The sequence below is a fragment of the Cibotium barometz genome, chromosome 4, assembly GCF_041138505.1.
Source record: "Cibotium barometz isolate CiBa-2024 chromosome 4, ASM4113850v1, whole genome shotgun sequence".
NCBI lineage: Eukaryota > Viridiplantae > Streptophyta > Polypodiopsida > Cyatheales > Cibotiaceae > Cibotium > Cibotium barometz.
The window spans coordinates 45,726,125-45,742,962 of NC_141049.1; the positions used below are offsets into that span (position 1 = coordinate 45,726,125).

General features: G+C 39.5%; 1 protein-coding gene across 3 annotated transcripts; it reads left to right on the plus strand.

The window, feature by feature from the left end:
• Window positions 1–6,350: 6,350 nt before the first annotated feature.
• On the plus strand, window positions 6,351–10,062 carry LOC147639311 (uncharacterized). 3 transcript variants are annotated; one of them, XM_086789902.1, is made up of 4 exons: window positions 6,351–7,459; window positions 7,584–8,839; window positions 9,120–9,274; window positions 9,392–10,062. In XM_086789902.1, exons 2-4 carry the CDS (start codon window positions 7,843–7,845, stop codon window positions 9,725–9,727), a joined length of 1,488 nt encoding a protein of 495 aa, XP_086646028.1. In that variant the 5' UTR covers window positions 6,351–7,459; window positions 7,584–7,842; the 3' UTR covers window positions 9,728–10,062. The 3 variants fall into 3 exon arrangements, with proteins under 3 accessions (XP_086646028.1, XP_086646019.1, XP_086646013.1); XM_086789893.1 differs by having other exon boundaries at window positions 6,351–7,212; XM_086789887.1 differs by having other exon boundaries at window positions 6,351–8,839.
• The last annotated feature ends 6,776 nt before the right edge of the window (window positions 10,063–16,838 follow it).

Here is a 16,838-nt window from a genome sequence, read left to right on the forward strand (position 1 = left end):
TAAATTGAAATCAAGGACCCCACATTGCTATTATTGTTAATTTTTAAAAGATGCCTTCTTTGTCCCAAGCCCGAGTGACTACAATTGTGTGTGTGTGTGTGTGTGTGTGTGTGTGTGACGGAGAGAGAGAGAGAGAGAGAGAGAGAGAGAGAGAGAGAGAGAGAGAGAGAGAGAGAGAGAGAACTCTTTTTTAACTTTTGTATAGGGGTTCCTTGAGCAATTCTTGTATTACTCACATTTATAAGAAGACATTTTCATAATATACAAATCGAGAAATGCCTAAATCTTATAGATGTTTCACACATTTGTGTGAAAGCCTTAGTATTGATGTATAGAGCTCAACATTTGAAAATCATGGTAAAGTCTCGACTTTTTGCAATGTGCTAGGCTAATATCTACCATTTTAACATAATAGTTCAACATTTTAATGCTATGTGAGTTGAAGTCTACCAATGTGCTAAGCTAATATCTACCATTTTAGCATAATAGCTCAAAATTTTCATGCTATGTGAGTTGAAGTCTCTATGCAAGGTCTTGGGTTCAATTTGCTAACTACCACGACCTAGGCGAATGACATCACAAGGGGGCCAAAAAGGGCCACTCATGAGTGCATATATTAAAAAACTCTTTAAAAAAAGAAAAAACAAAGGCAATCATTTTTGGATTAGCTAGCACTACTATAGATCTTGCTTGCAAAATACAAGTGTCGATAGTAGTTTGACTTACCCCCAATTCTAGATTTTGTGTTAGCCTTTTCAAGAACCATTAACATCACAAAAACTTTAAACATGCATGCTTGTGATTGCTAAGAAGATGCTTTTTCTAATCTAGACTTACTCACCCCCAATTCTAGATTTCGTGTTAGCCTTTTCAAGAACCATTAACATCACAAAAACTTTGATGTGCATGCTTGTGATTGTTAAGGAGTTTCTTTGTCTAATCTCTCTCTCTCTCCCCTTGACTTACTTTTCCTCATGCAATTCACATACCTCCATGTTAAAAAAAAAACATTATTACCTCAAAGAAGTGACAAAGTGAATCATCTCTCTCTCTCTCTCTCTCTCTCTCTCTCTCTCTCTCTCTCTCTCTCTCTCTTCTCTCTCTCTCTCTCTCTCTCTCTCTCTCTCTCTCTCTCCCCCTTGACTTACTTTTCCTCATGCAATTCACATACCTCCATGTTAAAAAAAAAACATTATTACCTCAAAGAAGTGACAAAGTGAATCATCTCTCTCTCTCTCTCTCTCTCTCTCTCTCTCTCTCTCTCTCTCTCTCTCTCTCTCTCTCTCTCTCTCTCTCTCTCTCTCTCCCCTTCACTTACTTTTCCTCATGCAATTCACATACCTCCATGTTAAAAAAAAACATTATTACCTCAAAGAAGTGACAGTGAATCATTTACCATGAGACTACATGAAAACAATTATTTTGTTGTTGTTCATTTTTTTAAACAATTTTATGACCTTGATAAAAATTTTGCATAATTATCAAGATCCGAGTGTATCCTCTCTCTCTCTCTCTCTCTCTCTCTCTCTCTCTCTCTCTCTCTCTCTCTCTCTCTCTCTCTCTCTCTCTCTCTATATATATATATATATATATATATATATATATATATATATATATATATATATATATCCCCCGGGCCTTTGACTTGCTTTGGTGCATGTAATTCTTATTTCTCCATGTTCAAGTGCATTTTATTGTCTCAAAGAAGTGACAAAACAAGTGAATCACTACCTGTGGAAATAATCATTTTGTTATTGTTGTTTTTTATTATAATATTATGACCCTCATAAGAATTTTGTACAATTGTCAAGATCTCATGTATCTATAAAAAAATAATTATGGATATTTGTAATATATTGAATTTTGCCATCATGTCCCCCTGAGGAATGGGTGGTTACTCATCTAATGCAAAAATAATGGGTATCTTTTAATGGATGTATGATGGGTTCATAAAGATGCAACATGCAAGTACTTGGTAGCTAGAAGGTCTAACCCATTTAATGATATCTACTAATGGTTAAGTTGGCATACCTTTAGGCAGTTAATGAAATTCTCAAAGGAGTCTTTCACTGATGATCCCTATTCTTAGACAAAAAGATGTGATGAGGAGGATTTTTTGGCTTGCTTAGCAAACTCATTGTGTTCATCTACAGGTTGACCATTCCACTACAATAACAAGTAGCTTAGTAACTTTGGCTTTAATTGGTACTTGTTCCTTTTCATGCTTCTAAATTAATGCTTCCAACTCAAAGATAGACATAATTGATGCTTCTGAATTAATGCTTCCAACTCAAAGATTGCCATAATCATGTTTAAGTTAATGCTTCACTAGAGTATCCTCTAATAATAAAAGGGACCATCCTCTTTTAACTACATAGTTTTAGTAGCTTCTCCTAGGATTAAGTTCCAAGCAAAATTCATGTTTGCCACACATCAAGTTTACATTCGAAAGCCACCGTGTACGGTCCACAAGTGGGCCTCGATAAGCTAGATAAAGGTGCTACAACAAGAAACATGGAAAAATATTGACCATTTTTAAGTTATGTGAACTAGAGAAAAAGAGCTCCAGCAGAAGGGTCAGCGACACTTCCGAATGGGGCTGTTAATGAAGCATGTGGTGTGAGAATTGTGTATTTGCTCAAGATATTGCATTCAAATATATGTATACTCATGTTATTGTCATTTCTCTATTTTTAGCTTAGTAGTGGAATGAAAGAGTATACATAGTTAAGCCCTAGATACCTCTTATGTCTAATAATGAGATGTGACTTGGTAATTGAATACTTGTATATTTATGTGGTAAAAAGAAATATTATAAGCAAACCTTTCTTTGATGCTTAAAAATGACTATAGATTCTTTTGTTTACTCAATCAAAATATGCATAAGTGATGTTAGGATATCAAGACCTTTGGATTGGTGTGCCTGACCATCCCAATTCTAAACTTAGGTGTTGGTTGGTTAGGCCATTTTTTGATGTAGAGGAAATTATTAGTTGTTGATGTAGAGGAAATTATTAGTTGTGGCTAATATCCCACACAACCAAATATCCACCCCACCCCCCACCCCCCCCCCCTACCCCCACCTTCTCCCATCCCTTCCTTCTATTCCCTTTTCTTCGCATGTATAGGCTATTCTAAAACGTACAAATGAGTGAAAGGAGCATTCACTATTTGTGAATGAAGAATCCAATTCCTCACCTATGATACCTTTATTATGAAATAGGTGATGAGTGAAAGGAGCATTCACTATTTGTGAATGAAGAATCCAATTCCTCACCTATGATACCTTTATTATGAAATAGGTGATGGGGTAAGCACCAATGTTCCCTTAAAGAATCATGATGTGTCTTATTTACATGCTTCTTTTTCAAGGGTGTGAAACTTTTATTCACTCATGTTTATAATGTGATCCCCCACCATAAATGATCATGATAGTCACCACAAATATCAGGAAGCATCTTCAAGCATAACATTCATGAGGTTGTAAAATCTCCATAGTTACTAATCTTACATCTCAAAAGTCCAAGTGGGGCTTAGAGAAGTAGGATTAGTGCCATGTGCCAAATGGCACAACCCTCCAATCCTACATGTACACCCCTTGCTTCTTTGAAGTAAAAACAAATGGCACAACCATGTACACCCCTTGCTTCTTTGAAGTAGAAACAAATACAAAATGGAGACACAAATATGCATGAATATCACAAACACAAGGAAGAACCTCCTCGTCACTGCTTTATAGATTAAGCAAAGGAGTAAAGAGAGTTTTTGGATTTTTTTATATGTAAATTTCAAATTGACATCAAGGTCCCCACACCGTTATTATTGTTATTTTCTAAAAGGTGCCTTCTTTATCTCTCCATGTCATCATCCACCCAAGTCCAAGTGACTATAATTTTGTGTGTGTGTGTGTGTGTGTGTGTGTGTGTGTGTGTGTGTGTGTGTGTGAGACAGAGAGAGAGAGAGAGAGAGAGAGAGAGAGAGAGAGAGAGAGAGAACTCTTTTTGAACTCTTGTATAGGGGCTCCTTGAGAAATTCTCATATTAGTCACATTGGTGATAGTTTATACAAAGGCTTTTTCATGATATACAAATCGAGAAATGCCTCAATCTTGTAGATGCTTCACACATTTGTGAAAGCATTAGTATTGATGTAGAGAGCTCAACATTTGACAAAGTCTCAATTTTTTGCAATGTGCTAAGCTAATATCTACCATTTTAGCATTCTAGTTCAAATTTGAAGTCTCTATGCAAGGTCTTGGTTCAATTTGTGCTAGCTACGACCTAGGAGAATAACATCACAAGGGGGCCAGAAAGGGCCTCTCATGGGTGCATATGTTAAAAAAACTCTTTAAAAAAGGAAAAAGAAAGGAAATCCTTTTTGGATTGGCTAGCACTACTATAGATTTTCTTGTTGCAAGAAACAAGTGCCAATAGTAGTTTGACTTACTCCCAATTCTAGATGTTGTGTTAGCCTTTTCAAGAACTATTAACATCATAAAAACTTTTAACGTGCATGCTTGTGATTGCTTAAGAAGTTTCTTTGTCTAATCTAGATTGACTTACCCCTAATTCTAGATTTCATGTTAGCTTTTTCAAGAACCATTAACATAACAAAAACTTTAGCGTGCATGCTTGTGATTGTTACTTTGTTTACTCTCTCTCTCTCTCTCTCTCTCTCTCTCTCTCTCTCTCTCTCTCTCTCTCTCTCTCTCTCTCTCTCTCAAATTTTATTACCTCCTCAAAGAAGTGTCAAAAGTGAATGATTTACCATGAGACTGCATGAAAACAATTATTTTGTTGTTGTTCATGTTTATTACATTTTTATGACCCTTATAAAATTTTTGCATGGTTATCAAGATCCAAGTGTGTCCTCTCTCTCTCTCTCTCTCTCTCTCTCTCTCTCTCTCTCTCTCTCTCTCTCTCTCTCTCTCTCTCTCTCTCTCCCCCCTTGACTTACTTTGGTACATGCAATTTTTATCTCTTCATGTTAAAGAGCATATTATTATGTGGAAGAAGTGACAAACAAGTGAATCACTGCATGTGGAAATAATTATTTTGTTATTATTATTTTTTAAATAATATTATGACCCTTATAGACATTTTATACAATTGTGTATATATAAAAATAATAATTATGGATATTTGTCATATGTCGAATTTTGCAATCACATGTCCCCCCTGGTTTGAGGAAAGGGTGGTTATTGGTTACTTATTTAATGCAAAAATAGTGGGTATCTTTTAATGCATGTATGATGAGTTCATAAAGATGCAACATGCAAGTACTTGGTAGCTAGAAGGTCTAACCCATTTGATGATATCTATTAATGGTCATTAAGGTGGTATACCTTTAGGCACAGTTAATGAAATTCTCAAAGGAGTCTTTCATGATCCCTATTCTTAGACAAAAAGATGCGTCGAGTAATGAACAACTTATTTTTCTTCAATGAGCAAACTTTGTAATCTTACGAAGGCATCACCAAATGCGTCAATATACAAGGAATTTTTGGCTTGCTCTCACTATGGTCCAGTTGGTTGTATATCATTTGTTGTCTAAGCCTCACTGTTTTTTAATACGCTCTATGTGAACTAGAGAAAAAGAGCTCCAGCAGAAGGGTGAGTGACACTCGCGATTGAAATCATACGAACTCGGCCTTATAGTGGCTTTTGTACACTGAGCTTGGCTTCCATGGGATGTTGGCTCTGAATGGAGCATATGGTGCAAGAACTGTGTATTTGCTAAGATATTTTGCTGCATAAATCATCAAGTGTATGTTGTGTGGGATCTTTATAAATGGGGGCGGGGTCCTTTATTAATGAGGGTCCTTTATACTATCGACATAATGAGATTCAACACTAACCAAGATTGAGCACTGAAAATTGGACAAATTATGACTAAAATGCATAAATTTTGTCCCTTGAAGATAAAGGCCATGTTAAATTTCAACAATACAAACTGGTTTTTTCAAGCATATATATATGTCCCTTGAAGATAAAGGCAATGTTAAATTTCATCACTAGAGAGACTTGTTTTTCAAGCAGTGATCATGTGTTGAGTCCTGTTCAATGGTTTCCAAAGGTCTCATGACTTAAGGAAATGGGGAGTGGACATGATGCTTGCATAGAGTGTGGTGCGTCTACTAGGGGATATGGTGGTGGTAGAGAGGCAAGGGATGACGTGCAGACCATAAACCTTTTCTTTTTATTATTTTGCTTGGAAAAAAAGGCATTTTTTTCCTTTTTCTTTTTGGGACACCACCATTGCCTGTGACCGTTCTTAACGGCTCATTTATGCCATCACATCTCCCTATATTAGGGTTTCTCTGTGGTACTTTCCCCTTAAATCTTTGTGCCAAGTGGAATCCAAGGCACAAAAAGAACGATTATTAATGTCTGTTGTTAGGATAAAATATAAAATTTTTCAACCTTTCAATCCGTTTGTTTGTAAATTACATTCTACTCCAACAAATTTTGAAGCCACTTCGCATTGTTTTTCCTTCTTAATTGAGCTTTTGAGCTGCTTACCAGTTCAATTCCGGCTTAATTGAGGTGCTTAGCATTATGACTTCTCCTTAATTGAGCTGCTTACCAGTACAGGTCCTGCTTAATTGAGCTGCTTTATTAGCACTATTGTGAGTGGTTTAGCTTTCTGCAAATAAGCAAATTACGTGTAATTTTGCTTCTGTCGCTGGCTGGCTATATGGTGAAGTAGGTAGGGTAGACATTGCAAAATCACCATGCTCGTTTTTCACATTTCTGCAAGACAAGGTCACAGAATTCAACATCAAGAACTCGTTCTTTTTTTTTAACTCTCTGCTAACAATCCGTTGAGCTCTTGGCAGTCGGTCTCTGAGAAGGATCGGGGCACGGCACTGCGCTAATCTTGTTGAAAGGACTGTTAATCTTTGGTTATTTAGTCCGCAATTAGGGCCATTAAGCAGTAGTTAATTAGTAGTGTTTTTTGTTTTGTGAAGGAAAGAAAAAATCAGGAGAGAGAGGAACCCACTTGTTGAAAGGCACACACGACCACTCTCTCCTTGTGTTAATGCACCGCAGGGCCTTTGCTGCTACGAGATTAAGCAATAGCCATACGGCACGCGCGCGCGCACACACACACAACCCCCACCTCTGCCATGATCCATCCCAATGCGTGCCCCAATTAGCTTATTGGGTCCTTAAAATAAGCTGATTTATCTTATTGGGTCATCAAAACAAGGTCAATTCTCTCTCTCTCTCTCTCTCTCTATATCTCTCTTCTCTCCACACGCTATCCCAGCTTTGCTTGCCCCAGTTGGCTTCCTCCCCCTCATCCATCTGCCCTTCCCCCTCGTGCTCCCCATTACCTCTGTTTCTTCTGCACTGCGTTAATTGCACCTCTGTTCTACATGCAATTCAGCCTTAAATAAGCCTCTCCCCGTCATATTTAAGGTCCTGTCCGCCATCTCTTCGCTTAAAACTTCGCAGTAAGGCATCGCTCATTGCTTGACTGTCGCTGAACTCACCACCCTCATTATCCTCTAGCACGGCGCCTTTCATTCAGTGCTTCCACTTAATATTGATTGATTTGCTAACAAGTTAATGTTTCAGGCACTGCCCATCGGCTGATCATCTCCAATCTTGCCCATAATCGTAGTTCGAAAGGGTAATTTGCTCAGGAAATGTTCTAGCAGATGGAGCGACTCTAGAGTCCAGCCGTTTGTGTTTCAACTGATGGTAGAGGGCCACGAGCTGCATGTATTTTGTTGAAGCTGGAAGGGGAACCCATTTTCTTTGGTTCTCTGCTTTTAAAGCATAAAAGAAATCTCTGAATATTATACCTTTGATCACAAAGAGATTGTAGTCTGCAATGGGTTCATGCTTGACCAAGCCAGAGAGCAATTCTAGAGGCTCTGTAGTGGTGCCATACTCATCGCCCCAGGCAAAACGCGCCCGATTACGCCTCTATGGCACTGAGCTGTGCCCCTTCACATCCAGAATAAGGATTGCCCTCGAGTTCAAAGGCATACCAGTGCAGGTCTTATGGCTGACTGATGATGAGAAAGGGAGAAGCAAGCAGTTGCTCGCATACATGTTACCCGATGGGAAACTGCCAATCCTACAACATGAGGACCACACCATCTCTGGCTCTTCAGATGACATTTTGGAGTATATAGAGGCAACTTTCCCCAAGCCAAGCCTCCTAGGTAATGCTCATTCTAAGAGTGTGCAAGAGTGGGTTGGATTCATCCGTGACACATTCAGCCCACTCATCATCAAAGCATTATACAATGGAGATCTCTTGATTCAGCAGGACACCACAAAACAGCTTAATGCTGCATTTGCTAAGCTCGATGCTGCAATGGCCAAATACAGCCCAAAGGGTCCTTACTTCTATGGTGACCAATTCAGTCTCGTAGATGTGTACCTCTTACCTTTCCTTCTCTTAGAACGCCCTCTTGCTTACTTCCAGGGCATTGACATAAACCCTGCTCACTCTCATCTGCGCAACTATAGCACGCGCATGACTAGCTTTGCCAGTTATGCCCCAATCAGAATGGATCTGGACCTGTTGCAAATGTCTGTGTCGAATGCGCTCGCACAAAGCACGCCCCCGCCCTTGGTGTCCATGACACTGCTGCAGCATCAGAGTATGTTGGGTCATTTTGAGAAGCTTGTTCTTACAGTGGATGAGTTGATAGTAGCTGCCAAGCAGCCTTCCAGGGTTGTTGATCCAGTCAAAGGAAGCCTCGCAATGCAGATCAAGAAGTTATCAGCTAGCTATGCCTACTTGTTGGAGTTTATGTTGGAGCATGCTCAAATGGAAGAAAGGGTCATCTTTCCTGCTCTTGAGAAGGCTGATAGAGGTTTGTGGAAGTTTCTGTCTGACCATTGATGTGTGTTTGATCTTTTACACGTTGAGAGTTTGAGAATTCTGTCGACATTTCTTGGTACATAAAGTGTTTATGCATGTATGTGTGCATTTGTGTGTGTGTGTGTGTGTGCATGCATGCATGTGTGCATTTGTGTGTGTGCATGCATGTATGTACTATGTATGCATGTATGTCATGCTTAGTTTTGTGATGCTCATGATGTAATGCTTAGTTCTGGAATGCTCATGATATGTCCTGTGCACCACCCGCGCAGGCTTAACTAAGGAAGCCAACAAAAGTCATGCAAGAGACCTGCCTGTGATGAATGGCATCAAAGAAGATTTTAAAGCAGTGGTAGCACTTGAGCAGGGAAGCCCTGGTAGAAGAGAGGCCTTTCAAACTGTCGCCAACCGCCTAAGGGCCCTCCAGGTACAAATTTCTCTGCTAACTGCATGTGGAGATTTTGTTTACATGCATAACTACTCGGATGTGAACAGTCTAGAGGCAAATTGGATCATGTTAGCTTTCATTGATTGATGAGTGCAGGCTCACACAGTCGAACACTTCCAGGAGGAGGAGACAGAGCTACTTCCTTTACTTAATGCTGCAGGCATGGGAAGTAAACAGCAAGCAGCTCTGGTGGGCAAGTGCGTGAATATTATGGAATCGATGCATGCACAGATGTTCCCTTTTCTACTGTCAGGGCTGCATTCACATCAGATCCATCAGTACCTGGATCTGCTTCAGAAGTCGCTGGAAGAGGGCAAGAATATTTTGCTGACCAGCATGATGAGGACCTTAAAGCAATCAGATGATGAGTATGCATGTGTCTGGACTGAGGTGCAGCAAAGGCTTCCTGCATTGGCCTCCTTAGCCACCTAATCTCTTCATCATGGGATGCCTTTTTTTATGTGACTGTAAAGGACTGTATAGTATATACTAGGTAGTGTTCAAGAGTCTTCACAAATAATGCTATCTACTTCGACCACTGTGACATGCTGCATACAATGCTCTTGCTGTGTGATCTCAAGCTCCAAATGGTTTGGTACATTAGCAAGCAGGTGTCCAATCGTCATGATTCCATGGTAATGACTGAGTGTACTGCATGTGATAGTCTTCTTTTTCTTCTTAACTTGCTGCTGAAGTGCTTTTGTAGTCTTTCACACATATTGTAGTTCCATCTTGTAGGATATGGTATTCTGAAGGTTGGTTTGGAATTCTGGTTGACTACTCTCATCTTCAAGTGGCCCTTTGTGTGTGTGTGTGTGTGTGTGTGTGTGTGTGTGTGAGAGAGAGAGAGAGAGAGAGAGAGAAATACCAAAGCAGGAGATCTTTACCCAAAAAAGGGCACATTTGCTAACCTTGGGAAAACAAGGAATTTTTGTCAGCATGTTTACTTTACCCACTTAAAGGATGTAATGTCCTTAAATTCTTTCAACACCAAATTTGTCCTCAAGCATAGAAGGAAGTGTTTTATACTGAAGAATGTGATTAGGTAGGTTAAAACAAGAAAGTTCAGAGAGGGTGTTAATGAGAGAGGTTTTTGAAAGAGGTGGCAGTGGCAAGAAATGGTTGGTTTTTGAAAGAGGGGTAGTAGATCTTTTTCGCTTAGTATAATGAATGGTATGCAGTGCTGAAATCTGAAGCCTTCCCAGAGGGCATCAAAGCCCTTCAAGCCTTCTAGAGTAGACCTCTTAGAAAGTAGGGTTGCATAAGAGGGCACTATTTTAAAAAATTCTCTAAATTTTATGCATAAACATACATATTTAGTTGATTTTGAAAGGTCAATCTAACGCATCCATTCTGGGTTTAAAGGCTCCTATGAACTGAACTAGAGGGACTTTATCCAAGTCCCACATCTCCCTTCTATTTCTGATGAGCGGCTAGGTCCTCCTCCCTAAGTTTGTAGGTTTGCTTGAGCCAATGGCAATGTTGTTCATTGAAGTCCCATATATATAAATATATATCACCCCAAATCTGAATTTCTTTTTTGGAGAGCTTATAGGCCTACCTCCCATAGCGAAGGGGATTTTAGGATGCACATGCACATGGGGGATGGTCCTAAGCACATGGGGGATTGGCCTAGGCACATAGGGCTTATGAGCATTTACACATGTGGTGTTAGGGGCATGTGGGTCTTGGGACTATAAAAGGCACCAGCCCTTTATAGTACCTTTTGATACCTTTTGATAATTGGATATATATATATACCTTTGTTGGAGCTTATGCTTCTATGGCTAAATCATGGCAGTCTTTCCATGTTTAGGTAACTCCTCACTATGATGAGTGGACCCTTGGCTTTCATGGGAGCTGGCACATGATCCGTCATATGTGAATCATCACATGGCTTTTCATGGATATGGCTTCGATCCATTCCCAAATCTCAACTTGGTCAGAGTGAAGTGAGTTTACAAGATTCTTGGTGTAGATCTGTAAAGTTGCAAACACAAGTGTTCAAAGTTCAGGATCTTGGTGCTGTGTTCAAGATTCATCAAAGTTTGGTGTAAAATTTACAATAGTAAGACAAACTTTATCCTAATCTTGCTTAGTCTTGTATTTTCTTGAATATTGTGCAAGAAAGCTTGCTCAACAAGGCAAGCAAAGTATGCAAGAAAGGTTAAAAAGGGAGCAAGACAGTGGTAATCACAGATTTGGTGCATGGTCTCTATCTCAAGAAAGGTGTCGATTATGTAATTTCGGTGCAATTGGTTTTGCAGGCCCAAGAAAGGAGGTGGTAGATGAAGACAACATCCCCCTTCTCAACTGGTATGGAATCTCAGACTGTCCCTAGCTGTATAAAGACTAGGTTGAAAGAAAATTCTCATCCTACCATTGTAAATACTAGGTTGAAGAAAAAGTGATGTTACAACTACAAGACTACACTTTTTTTATTGTGTAGTGTCATGCATTTGTAACCCATTTCTAATACATTTATTTTTGGAGATTGTTCTTCAAGATTTCCTTTTAGCTTCTTACGTGCTTTGTTCTCTACAAGTCTTGGGTTGTGTGTAGGTGTAGGTGTTCAATAAGGAAGTTATTAGTGATCCTTGACCTTAATGCAATCCTTGAACTAAATGGACAGCTGCTCAAATGCTGGTCCAAGAGTGTACCAACATGGTATCGAGGTCCACTACACAGCATGGGAAATCATGTGGTGTCCTTGAGGCCTAGACTTATTTAGTTCTTAGAAACTCTCTTCACAAGGTTTGATACTGGTGTCCTTGAGGCCTAGGCTTATTTAGTTCTTAGAAACTCTCTTCACAAGGTTTGATACTGCATTCGAAATGATTTTTGTTGGTAGGTGGGAAGGAACCACAATTTTTATTTAGCTTTTCATAATCACAGTGTGTGCAACTCATAGGCGGGAAGGAACCACAATTTTTATTTAGCTTTTCATAATCACATTGCGTGCAACTCATAGGCCACACACACCCTTCGTGTCCATCAGAGCTTTTGTTTCTTAAACCTTACACAGTGTACCATGTTTTTCAATGCCTTACTTATCAAAAAGGATCAAAATAGAGAGACTAAAGTTGCCTGAGAAATTACATCCTCTAGATATTATGACGATGAAATGGGAATACATAGTATGGATTTCATTATCACTCTATATTTGTGGTAGTCGATAGATTAACTAAACTTGTCCATTTGATTCTAGTAAAGAAGATTTTTACTATGATGAATATTGCTCAAGTATTTTTGCGAGAGATTTTTAGGCTTCAATTATCTTCATATGGGGAATTTACATATAATGCTTCTTATCACCATTGTATATTTGGTATGAGTCCATTCATGTTGGAATTAGGGTTGCAAGAAAGCACACAAAGCTTGGAGAAGAAGAAACAAGAATGCACACAACACACAGTGTATTAGATTGTGTCAATGTACAAAAGATAAGCCCTAGAAGGATGGGCGTATATACAAGCCGGGGGGAAAAACCTCCTAAAGAGGAAAAAAGTGCCCCGGCAGTCCTAAGTGTGTTCACACACATCACTGCCTATACCTTGAGTAATCATCAATGAAAGTCACGAAGTACAAGTGTTTACCAAATGACGGAGTTTGCATAGGCCCACATACATCACTATGTACAAGTTACAATTTGCGAGTGGCTCGCACAGAACCATCCTTTGGAAACGCAAAACGCTGCATTTTGCCCAAAATACAGCCTTCACGAACATGTTTCAATGGTGCCTCAAGAGGGGGCAATGAAGCAACCATATCAAATTTCTGCAAACGCAGCAAACTAGCAAAGTTCAGATGACCAAAACGAGCATGCCATAGTTTTGCATCTGAAACTGCCTTTTCATCAGAAACTGCATTTGCCAAATCTTCCACACTCTTGTCATAAGAATTGAGCCTATACAGCCCACGAAACAAGGTGCCAGATGCAATAATCGTATCACCAGAAGTCAAATCATGAACAGTACATCTGTCATCCACAAATTTGACTACAAATCCAAGTCTAGCAAGCGCAGAGACAGACAATAGATTCTTCTTTATCCCTGGCACATACAAAGCATCTGAAAGTGTGAAAGCGCTGCCATTTACAGTCGTAAGCATAATTTTACCAACGCCCTTCACTGGGTAAGAAGCATTATTGGCACATGTGACAGTATTCCCATTAGGGACAACCTCAAGAGAAGTGAACATATCACGATGCGAGGTAATGTGCTTTGTAGCACCACTGTCAAAATACCAAACATGAGAGTCAACAGAAACTGCCAAACATGCATCATGTACAGATGGGTCATACTGGCAATACACGCTAAACGCCCATTCTGTATCCTGCACAACATTTGCAGAATCTGCATTTGTAGAAGCATCTGCTATTGTGGCTGCATTTGACTCTTTCTTCTTTGCCTCTTTAGCCTTTAGCTTAGGGCAATTCTTAATGACATGATCATTTGCCTTACAATAGTTACACCTGGTCTTTTTCTTGCCTTTATCAAGAGCCTTCTCAGACTTATTGTTGCTACCTGTGGAAGGAGAAGAAGTTGCAGACCTACTAATAGGAGAAGAAACAGTGGAAGGGGCTGCCTTACCACTTCTTCTCTGCTGCTGGGCAGCAATAAATGCTTGATCAACTGCACGCTACCTGGCCCTGTTTTGCCTGGACTGTGCTTCTTGCAAGAGTTTGTTGACTAAAGTATCATACTTGACAGCATCAGGTCTATCCTCATTAAGAAGTCTCCAAGTGGAAGCAAAAGTCTGATATGTCTCAGGTAAAGCATCAAGAACAGTCTGCACAAGAGAATGATCAGGAATAATCTCACTTGCAGAAATCAACTGTTCTTTGAGATCTTTAATCTCAGCAAGAAAAACATTCATGTCATCATCTTCTTGCATAATCTTCAATTCTAGCTCTTTACGAAGGTAAGCGATTTTTGCCTCGTTACGACCTGCATACAGACCAGCCAGAATATCCCAAGCCTGTTTTGCTGTTTTAGCTGAATGAATATGTGGGGTGATGTTACGTTTGACAGAAAGTGCAATCAAGGCATGAGCCTGCGCATCTTTACCATCCCAACGAGCTTGTTCAGCAGTGGGTAAAACAGCAGCAACAGTAGAGCTGCTAGAACCTGTAACATCCTCAACAGATCCTACATCCACAGAACCTAGACGTACATCCATACCCTACACAATGTTCCAGACTCCTTTTGCAACCAAAACATACTGCATCATGTATGCCCAAAGTGGGTAGTTGCTGTCTCCATCCAGTTTGTCTTCAGCAGACAACATACGAAATACATCATTGTTGTTATCAGCCATGGCCACTGACTGAAACTGATGCAAAAGCTACCTGTAATGAAGCGAAGACTGAACAGAGAACAACTCGTGCTATATAGCACGGTCTACAATAGAATACGTATGCCTGTTTTGCAGAAAATTGCACTGTCAAAATTTCTGCAGAAAATGACGAAAACACGTGTGCAGAACTTGAAATGCAAAAACGAAGCCCGAAACGACCTCAGATGCAAATTCTGAGAACGCTAAGCCCTATGGGCTTATTTGCAGAGTATAGGGACCTGCAAACAAGCGCTCGTGAAAACTCACCTCAATCGGAGAACGTGAGTCGGAGGGTGCTGGCGACGTAGCCCTGGGAGCCGATGCCTGCTCTGATACCAATTGTTAGAATTAGGGTTGCAGGAAAGCACACAAAGCTTGGAGAAGAAGAAGCAAGAATGCACACAACACACAGTGTATTAGATTGTGTCAATGTACAAAAGATAAGTTAGCCCTAGAAGGATGGGCGTATATACAAGCCGGGGGAAAAAACCTCCTAAAGAGGGAAAAAGTGCCTCGGCGGTCCTAAGTGTGTTCACACACATCACTGCCTATATATATATAGCAACAATTCAAAGCTCTATATGGACAAGAATGCCTTACTTCTTTGGCTTGGTCAAATCCGTTAAAATGAGAGTAGAAGTCTTTAAGAAAATTCTTAAAGAAATGGATAATTAGACGCACTGCTCAGGATAGATAGAAGCAATAATATGCTCATCCAAAGAGGTCCATTCGAGAATTTGAAAAAGGTGATATGGTTTTTCTTCGTGTATGACCCAAGAGAAGTTCTCTATCCTTGCAAAAATACATAAATTATCACCAAGATATTGTGGGCCTTATTATCATAAGGAAGATTTGTGATTAGGCTTATGAATTAGTCCTTCCTCCACATTGTAAGGTTCAAAAGGTTTTTTCATGTTAGTTTGTTGAAGATGTATCATCCGAACCTTGAGATCACATATTAGAGGATGATCATATTATTATGCCAGTACAATAGAGTTAAAACCTAAAGAAATCCTATATGTTAGAGAAAATCCCTTAAGGAACAGAATTCTAAGAGAATATCTAGCTAAGTGGAAACTTTCCCTACTGAAGATGTAACTTGGGAAAAAGAGGAGGATCTAGCCAAGGACCATCCCCCCCCCTCCCCCCCCCTTCTTTTGTGAGATAAGGACATGTTGATGCTTAAGTGGGAGAGAAGGAGAATGTAAGAACCCTCCTTGCCCTTTTCGTAAAAGAAATTACTAGAAAAATGTTTTTAAAATGGGTGAAACTATGCATTTCTGAGGAGAGAGAAAATTGCACCAATTGGGCACCCTTCTTAACAGCCCGAAAATGTGTAAAAATAAGTTGGAAGGTTTAGAGAAATTTAAAGAGAAAAATAATAATAAATAGAATTAATTCCTTGCTTAAGTTGATTTATTTACCTAAGTTCACCACATAGAAAAATTAAAAATGACCAACACTGGTGCTGCCCACGTGCACATGTGCATATGTGTAAAATCACCCTAACCTTAGAAGAATTTGAGAAAAATAATTCCATAATTAAAACCAAAATAGGGATATACCCTAGGGTCATGTGCTTGGCCAAAAAAATATTACTAGCACCTCAAGGAAATAAATTAAATTTAGCTAGACTATGCCCATGGAAGAATTAATTAAAATGGACTAAGGTTCAATGGTTGGGGTAAAACCATGGGTTTATGGTGGAGAACCAAAGTTGGAAAATGGTAATTGGTATGGGCACACATGGCTTTTTGGTAGGTGGTAATTGTAAATGGTTTTGGGACTGGTGGTATTTTGCATGCTGGTGTCAACTCCCTTTTTTGAGTTGCATTAGTTACATGGTGGACTCATGCATTAGAAAGTTTTAGTCTAGCCACACTTAGCCCCTATTTTGATGAAGTTAACTCATGTATGTGGAGTGCATGGTAGGTTGAGACTCAAATATGGCATATATGGTAGATTCCATACATTTTGGGGCAAGGAGGGGGGAGGGTTAGCTATAAAAGGGCCCCCATCTCTTCATTTTTCCATGCCTATAGGCTTCATGACACCTAATTGATAGTATTTTATCATATTTATGCCATACAATACTTACTTCATCATCTTACATGCCACAATACTACCCTAGCTAGTCAAACTAGTTATCTACATCACATTTAAGCTTGTGTGGGGCATTGAATTCAAGGCAGAAGGAGGCATGTAT